The sequence below is a fragment of the Rhea pennata genome, chromosome 6, assembly GCF_028389875.1.
Source record: "Rhea pennata isolate bPtePen1 chromosome 6, bPtePen1.pri, whole genome shotgun sequence".
NCBI classification, from domain to species: Eukaryota; Metazoa; Chordata; class Aves; order Rheiformes; family Rheidae; genus Rhea; species Rhea pennata.
This window is the reverse complement of record NC_084668.1, coordinates 27,596,768-27,619,224: the sequence shown is the minus strand read 5'-3', so window position 1 is coordinate 27,619,224 and position 22,457 is coordinate 27,596,768. Positions and strand designations below refer to the sequence as shown.

At 34.6% G+C, this 22,457-nt stretch overlaps 1 protein-coding gene across 3 annotated transcripts in view; it reads left to right on the top strand.

Moving 5' to 3' along the window:
* The window catches only part of NCKAP1 (NCK associated protein 1), a 61,931-nt gene that overhangs the window by 26,717 nt on the left and 12,757 nt on the right, over positions 1–22,457 (top strand). For all 3 annotated transcript variants that reach the window (XM_062578766.1, XM_062578765.1, XM_062578767.1), the window contains 16 exons: positions 544–592; positions 1,066–1,222; positions 1,636–1,692; positions 3,036–3,132; positions 3,353–3,459; positions 3,981–4,113; positions 6,942–7,023; positions 8,133–8,191; positions 9,017–9,162; positions 11,344–11,476; positions 13,717–13,836; positions 14,505–14,644; positions 15,538–15,669; positions 17,454–17,672; positions 18,021–18,151; positions 18,501–18,598. In XM_062578766.1, coding sequence (XP_062434750.1) covers positions 544–592; positions 1,066–1,222; positions 1,636–1,692; positions 3,036–3,132; positions 3,353–3,459; positions 3,981–4,113; positions 6,942–7,023; positions 8,133–8,191; positions 9,017–9,162; positions 11,344–11,476; positions 13,717–13,836; positions 14,505–14,644; positions 15,538–15,669; positions 17,454–17,672; positions 18,021–18,151; positions 18,501–18,598 — 1,860 coding nt within the window. The remainder of the gene's footprint in view (positions 1–543; positions 593–1,065; positions 1,223–1,635; positions 1,693–3,035; positions 3,133–3,352; positions 3,460–3,980; positions 4,114–6,941; positions 7,024–8,132; positions 8,192–9,016; positions 9,163–11,343; positions 11,477–13,716; positions 13,837–14,504; positions 14,645–15,537; positions 15,670–17,453; positions 17,673–18,020; positions 18,152–18,500; positions 18,599–22,457) is intronic.

Below are 22,457 nucleotides of genomic sequence, written 5' to 3'. Positions count from 1 at the left end.
TCCAATTTTTGATAATCAAAAGGTAAAGGGAAACAAATTTTACAGTGTAGAAGGAAGGGGTCCTGTGTAGTACTTTCAGATATTTGTAGTCTAACAGAACTGATAATTTCTTTAAAATTTGTTACTGTTTGCATTTGTTGCCTTAGTTGTGATATAGATAGATGTCTTTCTGAACAAATGAAAGCGCTAACAGCTGTCAGATTGTGATTAGTCTCTGAAAATTAAGTTTTTTTTTGGAAAGTGTTAATTTTGCAACACTATAGGTTAAAGCATTTTATTTGTAAACATTCCTAAACACATCATTTGAGACTAAATTGTCAAAAATTGTTTACTCTTTTGTTCAAGGTGTTGGAGAATATGGAAGCTCATTTAGTGTTCAAACTCTTAGTTTCTGAAAGGATGAAACAATGCCTTATTTGTAGATAGTAGCAGTCTTCCATGATTCATCAACATTTAAAAGTGTATTTGTCCCTTTTTATAAGAACTTCTTATGAAATGTATTGTCTTTATGTAATTAGTTTGGAACAAATTTTTTTTAAACAGATGCCATGTGAATACCTCTCTCTGGATGCAATGGAAAAATGGATCATTTGTGAGTAAAGTCTCCTGAAATAGCTCATAGTTGCACTACTTTTTTTTTTTCCTTTTAAATTAAAAAAGACAATTTGCTTTTATAAAAGCTGTTTTTCAGACAGATTTTCAATAACGTGATTAAATCTCATTTGTATGCATTGTGCTTTTTGCATGCAGTGAAGTTAGAATTCAGCATATTTTGGAACTGAGTTTGTCATCGATTTGTTTCAGACTTTGATTAAATACAGGGGTTTTAGTGATTCTGGTGAATATAGCTGAGCAGTGAAAATAAGTTATTCATACTACAAAAGCCGTATCACTAATAGAATGCATATTGCAGGGTATTCTTATGTTTATAAAACTACATATTATCTCTTAAGAAGTTTATCAATGAAGTAATTGAACTATTTAAGAGAAAATGTGTAATAATCTCACTGTTCTCTTGTCTTTGTACACATGTTTTGTCACACAAATTGATGTGAACTTTTGTAGTTGGATTTATTTTGTGCCATGGAATCCTGAATAGTGATGCTACAGCTTTGAACCTTTGGAAACTTGCACTTCAAAGCAGCTCCTGCTTGGCTCTGTTTCGAGATGAAGTATTCCATATTCACAAAGCTGCAGAAGATCTGTTTGTAAATATACGAGGGTAAGGGTTTTTTAATCTCAGTTCTGGAAAAGTCTGGCAAATCAATCTCTAAAATGGCAGAGGTTAGTTTGATTGGTCTGTACTCACCGTTCTTAATCTAGCGAAGAGAAGTGATGTCTCTGCAGAGTTTGCTTGAAAATTTTGCCACTGTTTCTGCGATAGATCATATGAAAACTCAGGCAGGCAGAAAGTTCAGATCTCTTACCTTAGGATGCCAGGAGCACTTCAGTAGAGAGTATTCTTGGTTTGGATATCTAATTTTAGCATTTAGTTCTCACCAGGGAAAGAAGTCTTGTCTGTGCACTACTTGCTGTGTCCTGCTTGCTTTAGAATTGCAGTTCATTTGAAGTTCAGCTCTTGTTTAAATTTTGTTACCGGTGCTTGTTAACATAATCGGTTGTTTTTACTTGCAGCTACAACAAACGTATTAATGACATCAGAGAGTGCAAAGAAGCTGCTGTATCACATGCGTGAGTATCTTGGAGAATTTTCCAGACAGATTTTACTGTTTTTCTTCCTTCTCAAATACAATGAATATACAAAATGGATTTGTTAAATTATGAATTAGTTGTGCATTTTCAAATGGGACTATATACAGATTAAGCAATATCTGGCTATTTTTTTCTGCTTTCCTGTGCAGATCTATGCTCTGGTTTTACTTTTACAAAGAAGTAATAATATCCCAAAATTGAAATACTTGTCCATTAAGATCTTCCTAGTGAAAAAGAGTTTTGAACACTATTTACAGATCTTGGTAGCCTGTTTAGAGGTATTTATTCAGGTAGTTATGTAAATATTTAAATATTTTGAGATATTTATTTAAATAAACTATTTGAAAAAGAAGAGATTATGCCTAATTATTTTTCCCCCTGTTTTTTCCTGCAGCAGTAGTAAGGAGGTATATATGTTATTGCCTTTTAACTTTTCTATTTAACAGGAGTTTAACTTATTTAATTAACAATATAAATCTCATTATTATCAACAGCTCTATTCTTGAGACTCTTTGAGAACTAGAAAGATTATTTAAGAATTCAGGTGTCTCTGAATTCTAAGAAATACATGAAAAAGTTTGCTATTACGTCTCTGGCAAATGTCAAATGCAAGATAGCAAGTAGGTGAAGCTTGATAGATAAAACTGAGGGAAGCTGCATTTCTCTTATAGAGCTATCGGCCATTAAATGGAAAGTGCCACAGCATTCTTTATTTGTATATTATCTTCTTCGGTTTGTCTTGATTGTACTTTTAAATATGGATTTAATGGTATGCCTTTGATTTAAATTCCCAAGTTTTAGGTTACTTTTCAAATTTTCAAGAAGGAAGCATTTAATTTGCATATTCTCCTTTTTTTTTGTTTGTTTTAGGGCAGTAGGGGCTATATTGAGTTGGGAGGTAAGATTGGGGGTTTTTTATTTAGTTTTTATCTTATTATTTAATATGAATGCAAATTAAATAGAAATATTTTAGTGGAGTCAAACGCAAATCATAGACTAAAGCAGAAGACAGTTTTTAAATTTAGCCTTGCTTGAGGAGTGAGTATACAGCATTGGTGGTGGAGGTGCTAGTTTTAATTGAATCGCCTTATTAAAAACATAAAAACAAAACACACGCGCGCGCACACACACACACACACACACACACACACAAAAAGAAACCCAGCTCTTGGGGTTGGTATGATACGAGCTTATATATGTGTGTGTGTGTGTGTGTGTGTGTGTATATATATATATATATATATATATATATATATATATTTTTTAATGAAGTGTTCCATGATTAGCCCGGCATATGGTGTGTGTTTGTTCTTTTGATGTAGTGGTTCAATGCATAGAGAGAGACGCAAGTTTTTACGTTCTGCGCTCAAAGAACTGGCAACTGTCCTGTCGGATCAGCCAGGCCTGTTGGGACCTAAGGTAATTATAGTAGTTGGTTTTTTGCATTTATGTAATCTTACTGTTTGTTCCTGAGTGATAGTATGACATTCTGAGAAGAAAAGCAAACCCTCCTCTGAGAGAAAATCGACTTGGATTTTAAGATTCTTTATTTTAGAAACTGGTTGCCTCTTGGTGTGCAGCAGGTGTCCAACTACCGTGTGTGTGTATAAAGGATCTTGGAACAATTTTTCTTTTTCAGGCATTGTTTGTATTTATGGCACTATCCTTTGCTCGTGACGAAATTATTTGGCTTCTTCGTCATGCAGATAATATGCCGAAGAAGAGTGCAGATGACTTCATAGATAAGTACGTTAGTTTTTAGTGTGATACTGTAAATATCTGAGAACTTCACAGAGGAATTACATCTGAAGTTAAGGGAATCTAAATAGGAAAAGATGGCTAGATGAAAGAATTGGGACAGGTCAGAGAATCTTTTGTCTGGGAAACCTAATCTTCCCAGTAAAATAGAAAATTAGAGGTATTGCATTAGAAACTAAAGCTCATCAGTGAAAATTCAAATTCTACAGAAAAGTTGCACTTTCCACCAAACCTGAGACATTAAAGTAAATGAACGTGTTTTCCTTTGAAAGGGGTGGGGGGGAAGCTTTATCATACCTCTTCACTGTTACTGATTTACACTGAACAATGTGGGGGGGAAGAAACTGTTGAACAACTTGATTTGTAGGCTTTTCGTTTGTTTTGTTTTTTAGCAAGATTGTCTTTTTAAATCCAAAGAAGCTTCTCTTCTTTAGATAAAACAGCATGAGTGTCACTGTAAACATAGTATTTTCCATATTTCATATGTGTAACCTTTTCTTTTTGTCTAGGCACATAGCTGAGTTAATATTCTACATGGAGGAGCTCAGAGCACATGTGCGAAAATATGGACCAGTGATGCAGAGGTACTACGTGCAGTATCTCTCAGGCTTTGATGCTGTGGTCTTAAATGAACTTGTTCAGGTAAGGCATGGCTGTGGTTTTGGGGTTGTCAAATGCAAGTTTTAGAAAGGCCTTTTTGTTCCAAATGTCTTTATAAAATGCATCCTGGTTTGTGGATATTGATGAGTGTCATGAAATAAGGCAAACTAATACTGGGATTTAGAGTTGTACTTTTAATTGTTCTATGAATACTTAAATGTTACTAAGCAATGTTATGTTTGCAGACAGTTGCATCACATTTCTCCTGAATGGACAAATTATAATGTATATTAACACTAGTTTGTAGTGATTGGCAGGAATTTCTTGATAGATTTCTCTTGGGGCCTGAAGTTCCTTTAACATTTTCAGGAATTCCTAGGATTCTATTTGCTTTACTCTTAAGTATGCTATAGTTTTTCTTTACTGCTTTTAACCTCGCTTGAGGGGAAGGGCATGGAGTAAAAGTAATTGTGCCTGCAGTAGCACCAAGCTGTTCTCGACTAATATGATTCTTTCATGTAGGTTTGCTTCTTTGAAATCTTTGGGAAGCACCAGTGTTCTCTAAAGTAGTGCCCTTGTCTGTGATGTTTTTTTTGCTGACATAATGGAGAAAACAAGACTAGTGTCGTTTTGCAAACCTTACTGAACGAAACAAAAAGATGAACTGGGATCCTGTGGCACCCTTTTATTCTATTAAATTTTATTTTATTTTATTATTATTATTTTATTATTATTTTATTATTTATATACCCAAATATTCTGTATGAATGGATGTTTACCACTTTTCAGCATCAACCTTAACCGTATTTAAGATTTAGTTTAAGTGTCCAAGATAAGCACTGCATTCTACTGTCAACACTTGAAAGCATCAGGAACAATTGTGAGAGCTAACTGAATCACTGTGGGTTCTGCATTCCTGTTCACCCCCAGGAAGAAATTGAGAGTTGAGGTGATTTGTCTTGTTTAAGCCTAAATACCCAGTCAGGCAGTTGGAGGTGTCATCAGAGGCTGTCTATCCCCCTGTGGTTTTCCTTATTACTATTCTCCTCGCTGGAAGTGAATTTAGACTTGTGCCACATAGTATGTGTTAAAGATGTAGCATGAAAACTAGCCCTCATTTGAGCCGAGAGTGGAACCAGGTGTCCTGTTGAGGTCACCTGGTTCCAACCTAAACTGCACTGAGGATAATTTATTTACAGAGGGTAAAGATAGCATGTTTACAGTTAGAATTGCTTACTAGCAAGGAGTTCCACAAAGAGCTTGGATATAAAATACTGAAGTTAGTGGCAAATGTGACAAACTTAAAACAGGGTTTCAGGAAAGCTTTCTGTTCTAGAGAGTGAGGGAGACATCTTGTCCTCTGTGTCCAGAAATATGAGCGATGTGGAAATGATGAACTCTTGCAAGAAAAGGAAAAGTTAAAGGGAAGTAAAGGGGAACCTTACCAAATTCAACAGATCTGTTACCACAAGTCACTGAAAACATTATGGAGTGTGGATCTGTAGGAACAGAAAGGTGCTGGAGAAGCAGATGATGCTTGTTCTTTAATGGGAGACCATCCTGTCTTGTTTCTGTGGGTTTGTCATCCAGAGTGGGTGTGATTTTTGTAACTCTAGGGAATAATACCTATAGCTGAGTAAAGATGACTTCTTAAGTAAAGGCGGTAGATGTGGTTTGAATTTATGAAATAAATTCTCAAGCTTGATTTAATTTGATTTGAATAAATCCAAATAAACAAGTACAGCCATCAAGGGAGTACTGTAGAAAATACTTTGCATACCTAGAGTGACAAAGAAGTGAAAAAAATTCTGAACTGTTTTGATTTTATTCTCTAGTGACCACAAGATGGAGCCCAAATTTCGTGAATCTGTTAGCTGTTCATGTTTTTGACAAGTTTATGTTGTATGGTAGTTTTTTTGTTGTTTGCAAGAATTAATTTCACGCTTTAAGCAATACATCAATTACCAAAAGCTAGAACTTGCATCTTCTGCTGTTCATTTAAATTGGTGTTTAAACTATTTAAATAGTATTATTTCATTGTTGTTTCAACTATTAACGTAACTGAATTTTTGAGTTTACTTTTCATATCAAAATAATTGTATTTGGGGATTTTAAACTTACAGCTCTATGTACACATAATTCTTCATAATGACTTAAGTCTAGTTCTAATTCATTCATAGCAAGTATCAAACACAAGACTAGACAGATGATTGAGTGATAGTTTGGATCTTTTAGGGATCTTTTTTACATTAAAAATATCAGTCATCTAGAATTACATGAAACTTCTATTTTGTACTATTAAATAGAAGTATGATTGTAGCGGTTGCTGAAACTACTTCTTTATGAACTGTTGCATTCTGTAGGGTTTGAAAACTTGATAGCCCATCTTTCAGGTGGTGTATGTCATTCGAAGCAACTTTAGTTCATGAAGTCTTAAATGTTGAAATCTGTTCTTATAGAGTCCTTTGGGAAACAAGGCCGTAATCTAATGTGATGCTGATATGGTTAATGGTCTGTATTGTACCCTGACATGGCTAAATTTTCTATTCAGGCAAATCAGATGCCTGCAGAGTTCAGAAAAATGTTTGTCTTATGTAAATGACTAAAGCCTGAAAGTGTGGGAGCATATTTACTGACAGATTTTTCTGCTTTGAGCCTCTGTTGGTTTGGAAACAAGCTTTTCTGGGTATTTGTCATCAGCAAAGGAACAATTATTGTTAAACAGCACTACTTAAAATACTTCACTGATCAAGTTATCTTTTGTAAAGTATATAAACACATTTTTAGAATTTAGTTGATAAATTGGGATTGGGTATTGGCATTCTTTCATAAATCAGGTTTGAGAGATACAGTAACAATGTTTATTTTAGAATCTTTCAGTGTGCCCAGAGGATGAATCCATCATCATGTCTTCTTTTGTAAACACCATGACTTCACTTAGTGTGAAGCAAGGTAAGTCTGTTAAATGAACTTGAGGAAATCGTAACCAAATGACAGATTCTTCTGGGAAGCTTTGTCATTTTTTGTTTTATGCAGTCAGTAGTAGATAACTTGGATAACCTGAAGTTGTTCCCTCAACTGCTTTGTGCTATCAGTATAGTTAACTTGCCGTTTCTTACAGTTTACCTCATCTGCTATAGTGATTCAGTGTGCTCTCTGGAAAGGCATATTGCGAAAAGGAATCATGATTCCTGACTTCCTGGGAATCAGGAAAAAGCATTTTGTTATGCGCAAGCAAAGCATAAAATTTTGTCCTAAGCAGTAAATAAGGTAGCTGAACGTTAGGTAGCTATGCCTAAATAAGGTCTATCGAGCAGAAGTGAAAACTGCTTTGAGTGTAATAGTCATACATGCTTTTTTCCATGGTTCTGATACGACTTAAGGAGAACAGTGCAAAAACTCAATAAAAAGTAGCAAGGAGGTGACAAGGAAGCAGAGCAGAATACTGGAATAATGACGCGAAGGCTTGCACTGCACGTGTGTAAGAAGCTTAGTGAACGTGTGCAGTAATCTGGGAGCATATTAAAGTTGAGGGTTACACTCAAGTGCATGATGAACAACACTTCCATTTTTACACTTAAAAGATGAAATTTGTCTAGCTTAAAGAACCTCATTAAATATTGTAATAAAAGAAACAAAAACACATTCTGATTGCATTTTAGTTCACTCTGAAGTAATCATTGTCCATTTTCAGAGAAGAAACCATTTGTTTATACAGGTAGTTACTTATTCAGAGAATTTCTTAAAAGGTCTTAAATGTTTTTCCTCACTTTTATAGTGATGCAAGTCTGTATAGATAAAGCTTTTGAAGAAGGCTTTTTGGAAGAAATCCTATGTTTTAATTTGGAAAGCATATAGATATTTTCATCTAGCTGTTCTAATTCCTATTAACAATGTTGTGCTGCAATGATATTACCAGGTAACAGTGTGAAGTGCAGTAGCCAAGTAATTCTTCAGTAGTTTTTTTAATAACTGATTTAATATGTCTGAATGCTTTTAGTTGTTTTCCTAAAGATTTCATATTCTGTGTGGCTTTTTTTCTCCCTCTGCCCCGAATGCAGTTGAAGATGGAGAGGTGTTTGACTTCAGAGGAATGAGATTAGATTGGTTTAGATTGCAGGTAAGAGTTTCTATGTATAGCACTTTGAATTTGAATACACATTTTGGTTTCAAGGTAGTATTAAGTTGTTGCTTTTCTAGGTTACTCTCACATTGCAAATGGAGGACAGGATATCTAAGGATAACTTGCTCTTCAGCTTTTAAAATCTAGCAGTTCTTAAGCAGATGATCTGCCACATTTTGATATAACTTTGTTTTTGTCTCTCTATTGCATACTCTCTGCAGATAGAGTGTATTGAGCACAAGCAGTTTGCTGGCAGCTTTGTACTCCATGAAATATGATACAACCTAGTCAGTCAAGGGAAGTTAGAGACTTTTTAGTAAGCAATTGGTGAATTTGCTTCTGTGCATTGCAGTAATATCTCCAGTTGACTTTATAAAGAGGGTAGTACTATTTAGACTGCAAAGCCATTACCTCCAGATTAGATGTTATTTTTGTATTTTATTATTATTAAATCATTTTCAAAAATTGCTCTTTTCTTCTTGTTTACCACGCTTGATTCTTAGAAAGAATGGCTTCCCTTAGTGAGGGAAGGCCTTGCTAAACTTAATACCAGAAGTGTGCATTTGTGGTTTTTCAACACTTTTGTCCTACAACTTTTCTTCGTGTTGGCGTTATACTTGAATGACGTTTGGAAATGTCATTGAAAGGCAGTTTGCTTTTCTTAAGTTATAGTGCAGAAATAAGTGGACCATGCACTGTCTTAAAGGCACAGGTGTTCTGTGCTTAGCTTATTCAGTATTTAAACTTTATTGGGCAACGGTAGTGGAATTTGCGGAAAAGCAGCTGTAGATATAACATTACATTGTTCTTATGTCTTTTCAGGCCTACACTAGTGTTTCAAAAGCCTCACTTAGTCTTGCGGACCATAGAGAACTTGGGAAAATGATGAACACAATCATTTTCCACACAAAAATGGTAGATTCTTTGGTGGAGATGCTGGTTGAAACCTCAGATCTTTCTATATTTTGGTATGTTATGAACCTGACTAGCAGCTTTTTGTTGTTTGACTCATCCTTTCAAGTGTAATTTTTACATACTGAAAGAAAATCAGGCAACGTGACTAATCATTCTGCCACGTTTTTGCCTCGTTCTTTACTAACATCTGTAATACCCACACATGCCTTTTCTGTATTGTGCTATTCTCAACTCTGTCAGATACAGTCCTTACATCTTTGAAAGGCTGAGTAAGCCTCTGTCAATTTACATTCCTCATGACAAGTACTCTAGATTGTTACAGCTGGCTTTAGCTTTTCTTCTAATAAGCAAAGTAGCTTAAGCTGTTTCTAAAAACTGCTCTAATTATTAAGTGTGACACTTTTGAAAATCATATATTTGCATAAGAAATTATTCCAAAAGAGTTGCTGTCCTGCAAAATTACACTTAGTACAAATTAATTTTCATTTAGTGCTTATCTAATTTTAACAGATTTCAAAATGTGCTTATGAACAGAGAATTCTGACTGAGTGGATTTTTTGGCCCCAGAGTGTATTTTTGTGAATTGATGACTTGCCTTTTCACGCTACCTCCACAAGTAACATCAGTGCTCTTCAGATATGTAGATGTGACACTTAGACTGGCAAAAAATGAAGAGAACGATTTGCTGAGAAAGAGCTGAATTGATATGTAGACTGATAGCAAAGTAGTGTTGCAACATGATCAGAAGTAGTGTAATCCAAAAACTAAAAATGCAGAATGATTCTGAATGTCAGATTACAGTGGAAATGTTAGATTTAAGGAGATAACAGTCTTCTTAATTGCATAAATTGAATTTAGTAGTAGGAAGTTTATCTTACTGGATGCTCTGATGCAATTGCCACTGAAATGTCAAGTCTGGAAGAAAATTGAAGATGAAAGTTGGAAAAAAGAATTGTAATCAATATATTATAGTGTCTTATCTACATAAAGTTATAAGATCTATTTTGCTTATCAAGAAAAGTTAAGGTCTTGATTCAATCAGATTATTAGTAACTATTTATGTAGTACTATCTTTTTTAAAATCAGACTGATCTGAACCTAAGCTAATTAAGATTTCAAGAATGTAATTCTTCAAACTAGTTAACAAAACAGTGTCTGAACATCATGGTATAATGCTGCTGTTTTAAAATTCAGATTAAACCTTTTTCTAAATGAAGTGTACTGCTTCAAATATGGACCAGTAGAGAGAAACCGTATAGCTTTTGTCATGCAGGTAGTCAAATTTTATTATTGTAAGGGATGATTTGGCTTACTGATATACTATAAATAAATAGTTATCATTTCATTCTATTGCTGATGGAGACTTTAACCATTTTGCATTCTCATCCATTGAGGTCAGGATTTAAATCTCCTGGCATTCTTTTGTAGCTAGGAATCAGGGATACCGAGAGTTTTGCTATCAAATTGTATATAACTTTTATTTCTTTAATGTAAAGAATTAAGTTCTATTCTCCCATTATTACTATGAATAACTCATCCTGATGATCGTCATTTTTTTTCCCCTCATACTGTTTTTTCTGGTAACAAATTATAATGTAGGTATTTAAGATTTTTCACTTAATGTTATGAAGTCAACCCTAGTAAAATATTTTAGTTGAAAGTCTAGTAAAAGAAAGTTCAGCAGTGTTTTAATTGTTCAAATATATCAATTTAAAGCTCTGATTGTTTAGAGCTTTAATGTTTTTCAGATGCATTAATTACTGAAAGCAAGAATTCAAAGCAAATACTTCTGTGATTGTTGAAGGCTGAAATAATTAAATGTTTGTAGAATCAGTAGGCAAATACAATGTGTAAGCAGTAGTTGAGATAAACTGTTTGAAGTCCCAGTGTGAAAATTAGTCTTGGAAAAACATAGCTCAGCCCCATTGTAGAACCTTATTTTTGGAGCTTCCAGTGAAAAAGCATGCATCTCTTCTGAAGGACAGTGTTTTACAGTGGCTAAATCTGTCTCTGAAAGTCCAATTCTCATTCAGTTGTCATGACTGTGTTGAAGAGTTGATAAAGAAAATGGTGGTTTTGTTTTTGGGGTTTTTTTTTTTTTTTGGAAAAATACTGCACTTTTTCATCAGATGGGCACTGTAGTTAGAACTCTGAAATTAATAACATATTTGATCTCTGTGAAGTACTTTGGAGAAATTTTTATATATACTCCATTTAAATGTCTTTCTGATCAGTTTTTATAGTCGTGCTTTTGAGAAGATGTTTCAACAGTGTTTGGAGCTTCCCTCTCAATCAAGATACTCAATTGCCTTCCCACTGCTTTGTACTCATTTTATGAGCTGCACTCATGAACTATGCCCAGAAGAGGTAATTTTTAAATACATCGTCTTAGGTATTTTCAGTTGTCATTTAAAGGTCGAAGGACTAGTACAGAACGCTGAGAGAAAGTATTACTCCAATCTAAGATTCAAGGGAGAATAATGGTAAAAAGGGCAGTAAATCATGTAGATAATGTATTAATAACATATGATCCTTCGTCTTTGGATCTCAGAATGCTTTTTGGAAGTGAGCAAGTATTATTCTCGTTTTTAGGAGAGGTGAAACAAAGGTACAAAGGTTAGATGGCTTTCTGGGATCAATCAGAGGATTAATGTCAGAACTTAAAATGAAGCTCACATCTCCTGACCTCCTTGACTACTGGGAATCCATTTTTTAGTTAATTCTGTTTTGAGGAACAGAAAAATGTACTAAAGTAGATGCTCTGTGTATGACTTTTGTAGTATCGCTTACTAAGATTTAGATGCTAGTAAGTGCCAGAGGCCTATTAAAATTTATAAGCAAATGTACTTTAAAGTGGTTTATAAGCTTGTAGTTAGAAAAGGAGGTAGCAGATCAACAGTTCTGTTTACTTATTATAAATGGTATTTCTTTAATGAGTTTAAAAAAAATCCTAAGTGAAATACAAGATAATGCAAACACTCATTTTGCTGTCCCCTCAGCTTTGATTAGAGTTAGAAATGAAAAAAGCAAAATGCTGCTTAAAGAAATTGACCATTTGTTAAGGCAAGAAGTTTCATTCTGAGAAAATTCTTTGTAATATTGTAATGAAATAGATCCTTCAGTACCTTTCTTAAACATCTTTTGAGTTTGGAATTACTCCAGGGGTTAACTTGGCCAAACTTGTTTAGTGTTAAGAATGAAAACACACCATTATGAACAACGCTGATCTGAAAACAATTAGATGAATAAGATTTATTGAAGTATGTATGTTTTTCTTATTTAAATGTCAAATCCTCTTCTGTTACCCTCTTTTGTATTTGTCTTTGTCATTATTTCCTCTGTCTACTGTGCTTCATATAGCTGCAAACTTGATTTATATTAGACAACCCCCAAAAATTTCCAGAAAATCTTCCCTTCAGGACAAGAGATGTACTTCAGAACCACTGTAGTAACAGTAAGGAGTTGGTGGACAAGGTCTGCTATATACTAGTTACTTTAAACTGAGCTATAGCAAGCACATTTTGCCAGAGCAAATGAGGGGGAAATTCTCAGAAACCCTGAGTATTGGATGTTCTAAAGTATTTTCAGCTCAAAATTAAAGATGAAAATCTACCTTTTTTCATTTTTTGTACCTCTTTTTTACTTAGTTTTGCAAAATATCATAAACAGAATACTTTTAATGATAATATGTAGTGCCAATGACTTTGAAGATTTCATGGTTCAAGTTACCTTCCACCTTGAATCCTCAGAAATGAAAGGAGCTGAGATAAATTATACTAATTAATCTATTATTTTAAATGGATATAATACAGTAAGTAAATAGAGCACAACTGCTCAGGAGGAGTGCTAGAATTGTAATTCTCATATTTAATGAAATAAGGTTTTTATCAGAGTTTTGTTTAGAACTAGTGTACCTCATCAGCAGCCAAAAAATTCCCTGTTACACAGGGAGAAAGTTTTTGCCTGACTTCCTTAAAATCTCCAGGATGAGTCCTTTATTTCAACTTTAAAATAATCTTTTTTGTTTAACCGTAATGGTCTTAGCCTGACATAGGATTCCTCCTGGAAAACTTTAAACTCTTCATGTGTGTATTCTGTGCATAGCTTTAGGAACATTCTGTAGTATTGTGTTCTGATTAGAAAAGCTGTGTATATGTAATTATATGCAGGTGTGATGCTTTAGGTCACCTTACAACAAAAATATGAGATGTATTGCTTAACTGGCGGATCAGCCTACCTATACAAACTGTATTGAAGTAGTTTTTAATTTGTGAATTTCATCAAAAAACAAGAATTAACTTTTCAATGAAAAACATTTCTTATTTTTCTGGTGTATAGTTCAAGAGTGTGTGAGCTTAAAGGTCTGTGAAGGGACTAGTCATTGCACACCCCCAGAAAAGACGGAACAGGGATTTACTGCTTTTGATTACCACCTAGGGAAGACCTTTCTGGTCTCAGTGATAAATGGGCTTAAAGATTAGGTATTTAGTTCAAGTACCCCAATTCTGTGATTTGGTTAACTGTTACCTGCAGTATACATGTTGTGTGACTATTGTAAGAATAGTAGGGAATTGGAAAACAAACTACTTAACTTTCTCTTTTAACAGCGACATCATATTGGAGACCGCAGTCTTTCCTTATGTAACATGTTCTTGGATGAGATGGCTAAGCAAGCTCGAAATCTTATCACAGATATTTGCACAGAGCAATGTACACTGAGTGATCAGGTGGGTGTTGCTGTTCTCAACTTTTGATTAGGCAGAATGTTTTATTTAACTAGTAGTTCTAAGGTGGTGATAATATAAATCTGCTTTGATAATTGGAATCTGTTATGAATATTGTTTTAGCAAATAATTTATAATTCATCCAAATCTCAGTGCTTTGCTCAATAGCTCTTGTATCAGTGGGGAATATAAATGAAATTTAAGTATTATACTGTGTAAAATTTAGATAGAAGTTAAACTTCATGCTATCTTGTGTTGAATGTTCTAAAACTGCATGTGTGTACGGGTTATTCAGTACAGAGTGATGCTTCGTGCTACATCTAATATAATCAGAGTTCATTTAAAAAAAAAAACTTACTGTGAATATCTGCTAGTGTGTGTATATTCTTTTAATTCTCCGAGTTTTCTTAGGTTGTTCAACTTTCTAAATTTTACGACTCTACTTTCTTTTCATTTTTTTCTTTTTTTCTGTTACAGGGAAGTTTTATTTCTGTAATATTGAAGGCAGTTTGAGGAAGGCTTTTCTTTCTTTTGAATTTTTTTAGCTAGTAGTCAAAATGAGAAGAAGGTTTACATGTGAGCTTACTGTGTATCTCATACCTACTAAGAAACTGGATTTTAATTTTCTTTGGTGGGGGGATGGCGGGGGAATTTCTCTTTCTCTCTACTAGTTGCTGCCAAAGCATTGTGCCAAAACCATCAGTCAAGCAGTGAACAAAAAGTCAAAAAAACAGACAGGAAAGAAAGGAGAACCAGAAAGGGAGAAACCAGGAGTAGAAAGTATGAGAAAAAACAGATTGGTTGTGACAAAGTAAGTCTCTTCTGCTCCTTTTACTTCAAATCCTCAGTCAAAATTCCTGTTTTATATATTGAATACTTCTTTCTTATTTTATTTGAGTAAGTTTTATTGCCTGTAAATATAAATTTGTTGGCTGTGAGCCTGCTACGTTATGTAGAGACTGAAATCCCTTTATTTAGAGCATTAGAAATGTATACTTCATTAATCTTATCCCTTCAGCTGCTTTCTTTCCTGTGTAGGAAAGATGTCTACGCTTTAGGCAGGTCTGTTAGCAGTCACACTTATTGCTGTGGGAGTCCAAGGAGTGCATGGCATTTTTGATTATGCCTGGCTTAACGCTGTTAGCTAGAAACAGTACAGGCTGCACTGGCTGTTCTTGCTACTGAAAGGCTCCCTCCATCTGTTGGGATGGAGTTGAGGCCCTGTTCCTCCTCTATACCTTAGGGAAGGTTTCCTTTTTGGTGGCTGTAGAGAAGTTGAAAACACCAGCTGTAATGATTAGAGAAACTGCAGGAAATGAACTTGATAAGACTTCTTCCCCGCCCCCTCCCCCCCCCCAGGCTTTTAGTACCAACTAGTAACAGACATCACTTGTATTACCAGTTGGGTTAAGAAACAAGCCCCTAAGCAGACAGCTAGTTTAGAGGAATATAGGTGTTACTGTGTGTAATACGGATCAATATGCAGTTGTAGGCTTCTGTGTTCTTACTGAAATGCTGTTTTTTAAAAGCGATAAGCTGGAAGAAGAAAATTCTGAAAGTAAATAAAGATGATTAAAGGAAGAGTTGGAGTTTTACCTGCTTTTTAAGCTCCTTCCATTTCCCTCCAATATGTGCTTTCCACAATAAAAGTATTTATGGTTCTTTAAATATTTTTTAATAATTCCTTGTTTACTGTTCTTAAAGCCTGGACAAACTGCACACAGCACTTTCTGAGCTCTGCTTCTCAATCAATTATGTACCAAACATGGTGGTTTGGGAACACACGTTTACCCCAAGAGAATATTTAACGTCTCACCTGGAAATCCGCTTTACCAAGTAAGATACATTGTAAAGAGAGGTTTATTCATAAACAAGACAAATCTTGCTTTGTGTGACATAAAGTATTGTGTACTTACTACCTAAAACTTCTTTTAAAAGGTCAATTGCAAAACTCTAAATTGTGACTGAAATTACAAATAAATTAGTTGTGCAGACATACACAGTAGTTAGTTCTTACTTTAAAACAAAATGTTTCAAAATTAGTATCACCTTAACAGCCTGATCCTACATTCCTACTCCTGTATATTTTGTGGGAGTTGGGTGATGCCTATATTTAGTCTCTCTTAAGTTGTAAAGACTCTTTGCACGGTTCTGCAGCAGTGTTAGGCAGTGTTTCAAGTGTTTGTGGCTTGCTGAAAGGGAAATTTAAAAATCAGAACTAAAGAACTGGCAAAGCAGTCTGAGAAGTTTTTTTTTCTTAAAAGTAGTAGTATTGTCACTGATATTTTTGTCTGTCTTTACGTTGATCTTTCCATCATTGTTTGCAGAAATAGACAAAAGGCAACTCCTGGAGAGATCATCTTACTAAAACGACCAATTGTCGTAATTTTATTTTAGGCTGAAGATTTTAAGTATATATTCCAAGCAGGTTATAAAGTTAATGAAATTTTTAATCATCAAGACATGATATTATGTCACTAAAGCACCCCATTGTTGAAGTCAGACAAGATATAACTTTATGACTTTATAGTATGTGAGCTCTAATCTTGAGGAATATGAATCTGGAGTGCTGCGGATCATTTTTGCTTGTTTGTTTTAGTTTGGGAGTTTTGGGGCTTGTGGATTGGTGCTGAAGTCATAAGCAAGAAATGGTTTTCAAAGACTACTTTCCTTTTTCTTGCCTAAAGCAAGAAATGAGCCATGTTAGCCAAGGTACATAAATGTTCAATCTATAATTATTTTTCTGATATTTAAGTCACATTTCTTCTGGAGACTTGCAATTTACCTTTAGTTGAAGGTGTTTATCTCCATACTTGGGACCGGGGCGGTACTGTTTTCAGCTAGTCTGTTTCATGGACGATTGGAGTATAGCTTGTTGTTATGACACCTTAATTTTGTAATGTGACCAGTTTTTGAACTGAGTTTAGAAAGAAAAGAATACACCAGAAGTAAACTTGGAAACAAGTAAATAAGCCTATTTTCACAAGAAACAAAGTTGCATTAAGTTCATATTCTTCTCCAGAATAACTCAAGCTATTCACCTCTGAAGGCTGCAATCTCCTGCTTTCTTTTTTGTTTTTGCTCCTATTATCCTGCTGTTGAAAAGTACATACTAACTAAAGATTAATTCTGAATGTTTGAGACTCTGCTAGGCTTAAAATGAATATTAGAACAAGTACTTGTTTACTAAGAGTTTATTTGCTATTTATTTATTTATTTATTATCAAATATCAAATGCTATTTATTTATTATCAAAGCATGTGCTACAATTTTTTTACCAAACTAGCTGTAAATTAAATATTCCACATTATGGATTAGTTTAAATACGGGAAGAAAAGCCTTATGTTTATAATGCTTACTGACCATTCTTACAGTCTCATAGATGTCTTACTGGAGACATTATTATGAGTACAGTATTCTTCGGCGTTTATGACTGTCCCTAAAACTACTAGTATAGCATATTTATTGATACAAGAATTTCACACACAAGTTTCACACTTGCAGATTAATGAAGTATTCAGATAAAAGCTTTAAATATAAAGTCATTTAGTAGCTGCATATTTGTCTCTGTTTAATTTTACTAATAAATGCATGTAACTCCAATTTTTTTGGTCTAAAAGGTCAATTGTTGGAATGACTATGTATAATCAAGCAACACAAGAGATTGCAAAACCTTCAGAGCTGTTAACCAGTGTAAGAGCCTATATGACAGTCCTCCAGTCAATAGAAAACTATGTACAGATCGACATTACGCGAGTATTTAACAATGTTCTTCTTCAGCAAACCCAACATTTAGATAGTCATGGTGAGCCAACCATTACCAGTCTGTACACAAATTGGTAAGTAAATGTGTATCTGTTTACAAGATATTTTTATGTAGACATATCTTTTTAGTTAAGTATTTGGAACTGGAGAAGTGGCATTTCATGTGGCCTAAGTGCCTGAAACTTTCTTAAGTTTCAGACTGCACAGGCTTACTTCTCCCAGTACTTTTAAAAAAACCTTAAAATTTGCCTGTTATGAATTTCATCTCTTTGTAGGTGGAAGATGTAGAATAAGATTGAACTGTGGAAGTGAGACTTTAGAGTGTGCTGTCAGAGGAAGTTTCATCTATATAGAGTACTTACACTTAGACATACTGAGAGATTATGTCTTTTCACCTAAAATTTTTTTCCCCTCTTGATAAGGTATTTGGAAACTTTGCTAAGGCAAGTCAGCAATGGTCACATAGCCTATTTTCCAGCCATGAAGGCATTTGTGAATTTGCCAACAGAAAATGAATTGACATTTAATGCTGAGGAGTACTCTGACATATCAGGTAAACTTCATATGATGTTTCTACCAAATATTTGTGAGTGATAGTTAGCATATGCTTGAGTAATTGGAATACCAGCAACTCTTAAAGTATTATTTTAAATAATTTTCATTCCTGCTGCCTCCATGCCTTGGCAGATCTGACTTTTCCAGTTCTTGGTAAAAGTGTAGTTGCTGCATTTGATATATAGAGTACAGATACTTTTGTTCTATTATGATATAAATTTTCATATCTAAATTTTGATTTTGAGGTAAATATTTTAGCAATTAAAATAGCATTGCTAGATACATAATGGGCATCAAATAACTTTAAAAGGAATGTTTGAAGTAGAACAACTTGTTTTATTTCTCAGAAATGAGAGCCCTCTCTGAGCTTCTGGGACCATATGGCATGAAGTTCCTAAGTGAAAGTCTGATGTGGCACATTTCTTCACAAGTTGCTGAGCTTAAGGTAACCTCGGATAAGGGGTGGGGAAGGTTTTCTGTGTAGGCTTCCTTTATAATTCTCAATAGCTGTGCTTTTGTATGCCATATTTATGAAATAATTTACCAAATGCAAACTGAATAAGCTGTGAATTTTACTCGGATTATTTTGTAGCACATGTGAAAATACACTTGTATCCCATTTCCTTCAATAGCTTAATGAGCAGGACTTTATGCAAACTACAGTTGGTTGCAGTGTTGGATCCCCAAGTTATGAGTCCAGTCCCCCTATCTCTTCAGTTAGAAGAAGAAGAATGCTTCTCAAGACCTGTAGGGTGCTTGAGGAGAGCTTCTCCATATCCACCAACTCCCCACATTTAGCATGAATAATCTAAAACATATCTTTGTCTAAGTTCCAGACATCTATAAGGGCTTGCTTTTCTTTATCCCTGGATATTAGCTTATATTTCTCACTTTGCATGGATGGCAGACTTAATTGATTTTGTTTTCCTTGATAGTTTTATACATTTTCAAACATATTTTTCACTCTGGTTGAATACTCTCCATAGATATTTGTATTCTGGTAAATAAAACTGATACCTACAGTAACACACGCAATCTTCGTGAACTTTGACACTTCACATGCTTTGAGATTGAATGATTAGTCTTTGCTTAGAGAAGTTGCATTGTGATAAGAAATACAGTCCTAATGATCCGGTATTTAAAATGTTCAGCCTTTGCTGCTGTTGCCATTTTACTAAATGAAGGCAAGAAATAAGGTTAATGTCCTGTAAAACAAACACACACTCCTACCTCCAAAAGTAATATGGACATGTCAGGGAAGCTAGTTGCGTGTATATTCAAAACAACAAGCAGCAATAGTGGGGGAAGCACTTGATGCCGGTGTGCTTAACTCTTTGTGGAAAGGTATTTTAATAAATTGAATAACATGTACGACTTTTCCAAGATAGTCATACTGTAAAAATGCCATGAATTGGCATATATCTGCTTTTCATGTGACTTACTCTTTTAGTGTCAATTATGAGTTTAATTGCAAGTTACTATTACATCTCATCTTTTTTAATTTATTTAACTGCTAATTACAATGTCTGTCTACTGCTTTCTTTTAAATGCGCATCAAATATTTAAAGGAATGTGGAAAACTTTCACTTTTTTCTTCAGCAATAATTCTAAAATTATTTTTAGAATCTCAGGCCTTTAAAAGTATTTTTTTTAAAACATATTCCCCACCACCCTTGCATTTCCAAGTATCTTATTTCAGTAAAGTGAATTTCAGTGTTGTTGAGTGGCTAGGATATATGATGCCCTAGAAAATTTGAAGCCTCTTATTCAACGTCACAGCTTAAGGAGAGGGTTTTCACGCTTTCCCAGCTCCCACAAGAGCACACAGCAACTCTGACCTGAGGGAACAATGTTAAGATAGTTAGAGCAGTGTGGTGGTGGTGATTTGTATTTTTAAATGCCCATTCAAGCTCTTGAGCTCTTGATACTTTTCAGGTAAGAACAGTTAGAGTAGTACTGCTTGTGTAACTGCTGGCTAGCTATGCAGTGATGTCCGTCTCATTCCAGTACAACACAAAGCCATCGGATAGAAGTTTCTTGGCAGCTGCTGCCTTTATCATTGTCATAATTGACAATTACTGTCAAGCTGTGTGTCATACTGCTTCAAAACCGGTGTGACTGAGCTTGTAGCTCTGCGTATTTTTTTAAATTAACCTTTAATTATTTTTGAAATCTATTGTTTTCTGATATTCCTAAAGATAAATCATCTTATGATACATAATGCAGTTCCACATGAACATGGCCTCATATTTGGAGGAAAAGTAATAGTGTTTATCTCTCTGGCTTAGATGCAGTTGACTTAGCAGAGAGCATTGAGAAACACCTGTTTGGGAGAAGGAAGTAACAAGAGGATAGAGTGGGGAATTTATTAAGAGTAGGGTTCAGCATACTTGCTTTGCTTTCTCATCCCACAGTGGAACCAGGTGCCGGTTTTATATCTGGAGGTTAAGACAGAGGAGGGAAAAAAGTTTGCTTCATTTAAGTAACTATTTTGAACTGTATTCCAGCCTGTCCCTTTTAAAACTTAAGTCAATATGCTGGTTATTTTTATAAAGCTGAAAGCTTGACTAAGTAAAAGTGTGTGGGTTATTGCCTTCAATCTTGAATTCTAGGGAGCTTTGAGGGAATCTAATTAAAATGTCACACATCTGCCAAGTTCTGATATACTGGTTGGTTTACAATTGCCCATCTTGATTTCAAGTGCAAACCGGTGATCTGTCTTACTTTGGCTTTCAGCTTGGAAATTTGTTATGAGTGTGGGTCTACATGCACATGCGTGGGGGTTGTTGGCTTGCTTCTTATTTCTCACTGAAGATAAGAAAAATGAAAGTGGAAAGAGCAAGTGGCTTACGGATGGAGGTTATGGAAATAGTACGGCGATGACGCAATGCAGTTGAACGCTATCTGAGATCTGAGCTGCCTTTGCTCAGGTTCCTGAATTGTTGGGAGCAAACAGAGATCACAGTTTATTTCATAGTGGCATTATGGTATAAGTTCTCTTGGGTTTTGTGGGCTGTCTTTCTCCACTGTGGCAACAGGAATGTTTACTCTGTAATTGAATTTCCCTGCTTGCAAATTGCTATGTTTTGCCCTATTATCAGCATGGGTTAAAGTAAAATAAAACCTGTAAAGCCATTAGCAGAGCTGTCTTTCTCATGTATCCTGGATCCTTAGCAGTAGGATCCTGCTGGTGCTTCTCTTCCTAGATTATATACGATCTATCTTAAGTTCCATTTTTATAATGGTCTACATGTTTGATGAATGGTAGTTTTACATTGCCCCTCCTCAGTGCTCCTTTTGTTTGTGCTGTTTAGTAATTGCACTGGATTGAAATGTGTCCATGTGAAAAATACAGCTATTAATAATCACTGTGGGAGACTACTCCCAATCCAGAATATCCTGTCCTCCTCTTCTTTTATCCTTTAGCAATTCTTTCCTACCTTGATATTGTTTAGTATATAAAGCACTAAATTAATCCTTCATTAAAAGATGATGCTTTGGGAAAACCTGGCATTACCTTTTTTCATTTAGTGTTTAGAAGCACACAACATGATCTCTAGCCACTGGTTGTCCTCGCCTGAAGAGAGATTATCATTCATTCTGTTTCTAAAATAGAATAGTTTGTAACCAAATTGAAAAATAATTTGTGTAAGAGTAACATAACCATCTCTTACTTGAAGGGTGTTTAAAAATACTGCTTGGCACAACATAAGTTACCCAGTTAGCAAGCTGATCCTTTTTGGATATGACAGATTTTGTAGATGTAGTTTTGCAATTTCAGTAATTTAAATTTAATATATACTTGGAGAATAATTACAGGAAAGTTGTAACATTTACCCTAATGCTACAAGTGACATATGGGAGCTGTCATTAATTTGAAAAAAAAAACCTATTTATCTTTTTAATTTTTGTCAAACTGACATGGAAAATGTTAAACTTGGGAGTTTAATAACTATTTTAGCTGAAGCTGTGTAGTTTTGAATGAATGACTTTTTTCCCTTTATATTGTAATAGAATAAAATCTCAGGTAAAACTGCACAGGGATTTAACAGTCTGGCTCTTAAACTAAGAATCTGATTACTTTTGGAAGCTAAATAATATATCTTTGTGTGTGTGTGTTAAATTTTCTTATAAAAATACCAATTGCATGAGGATTTTTTTTAACTGAGTTTCATTACTTCATTTTAGGAAGTTTTACATTTTTTCTAAATATAAAAATCACGTTCTTAGGCATATCTCATCCTCTGCTCTGTGATTTAGAGCTTTCCCTTTCATGTACTGTAGGATCTGACACCGCTGCTGTA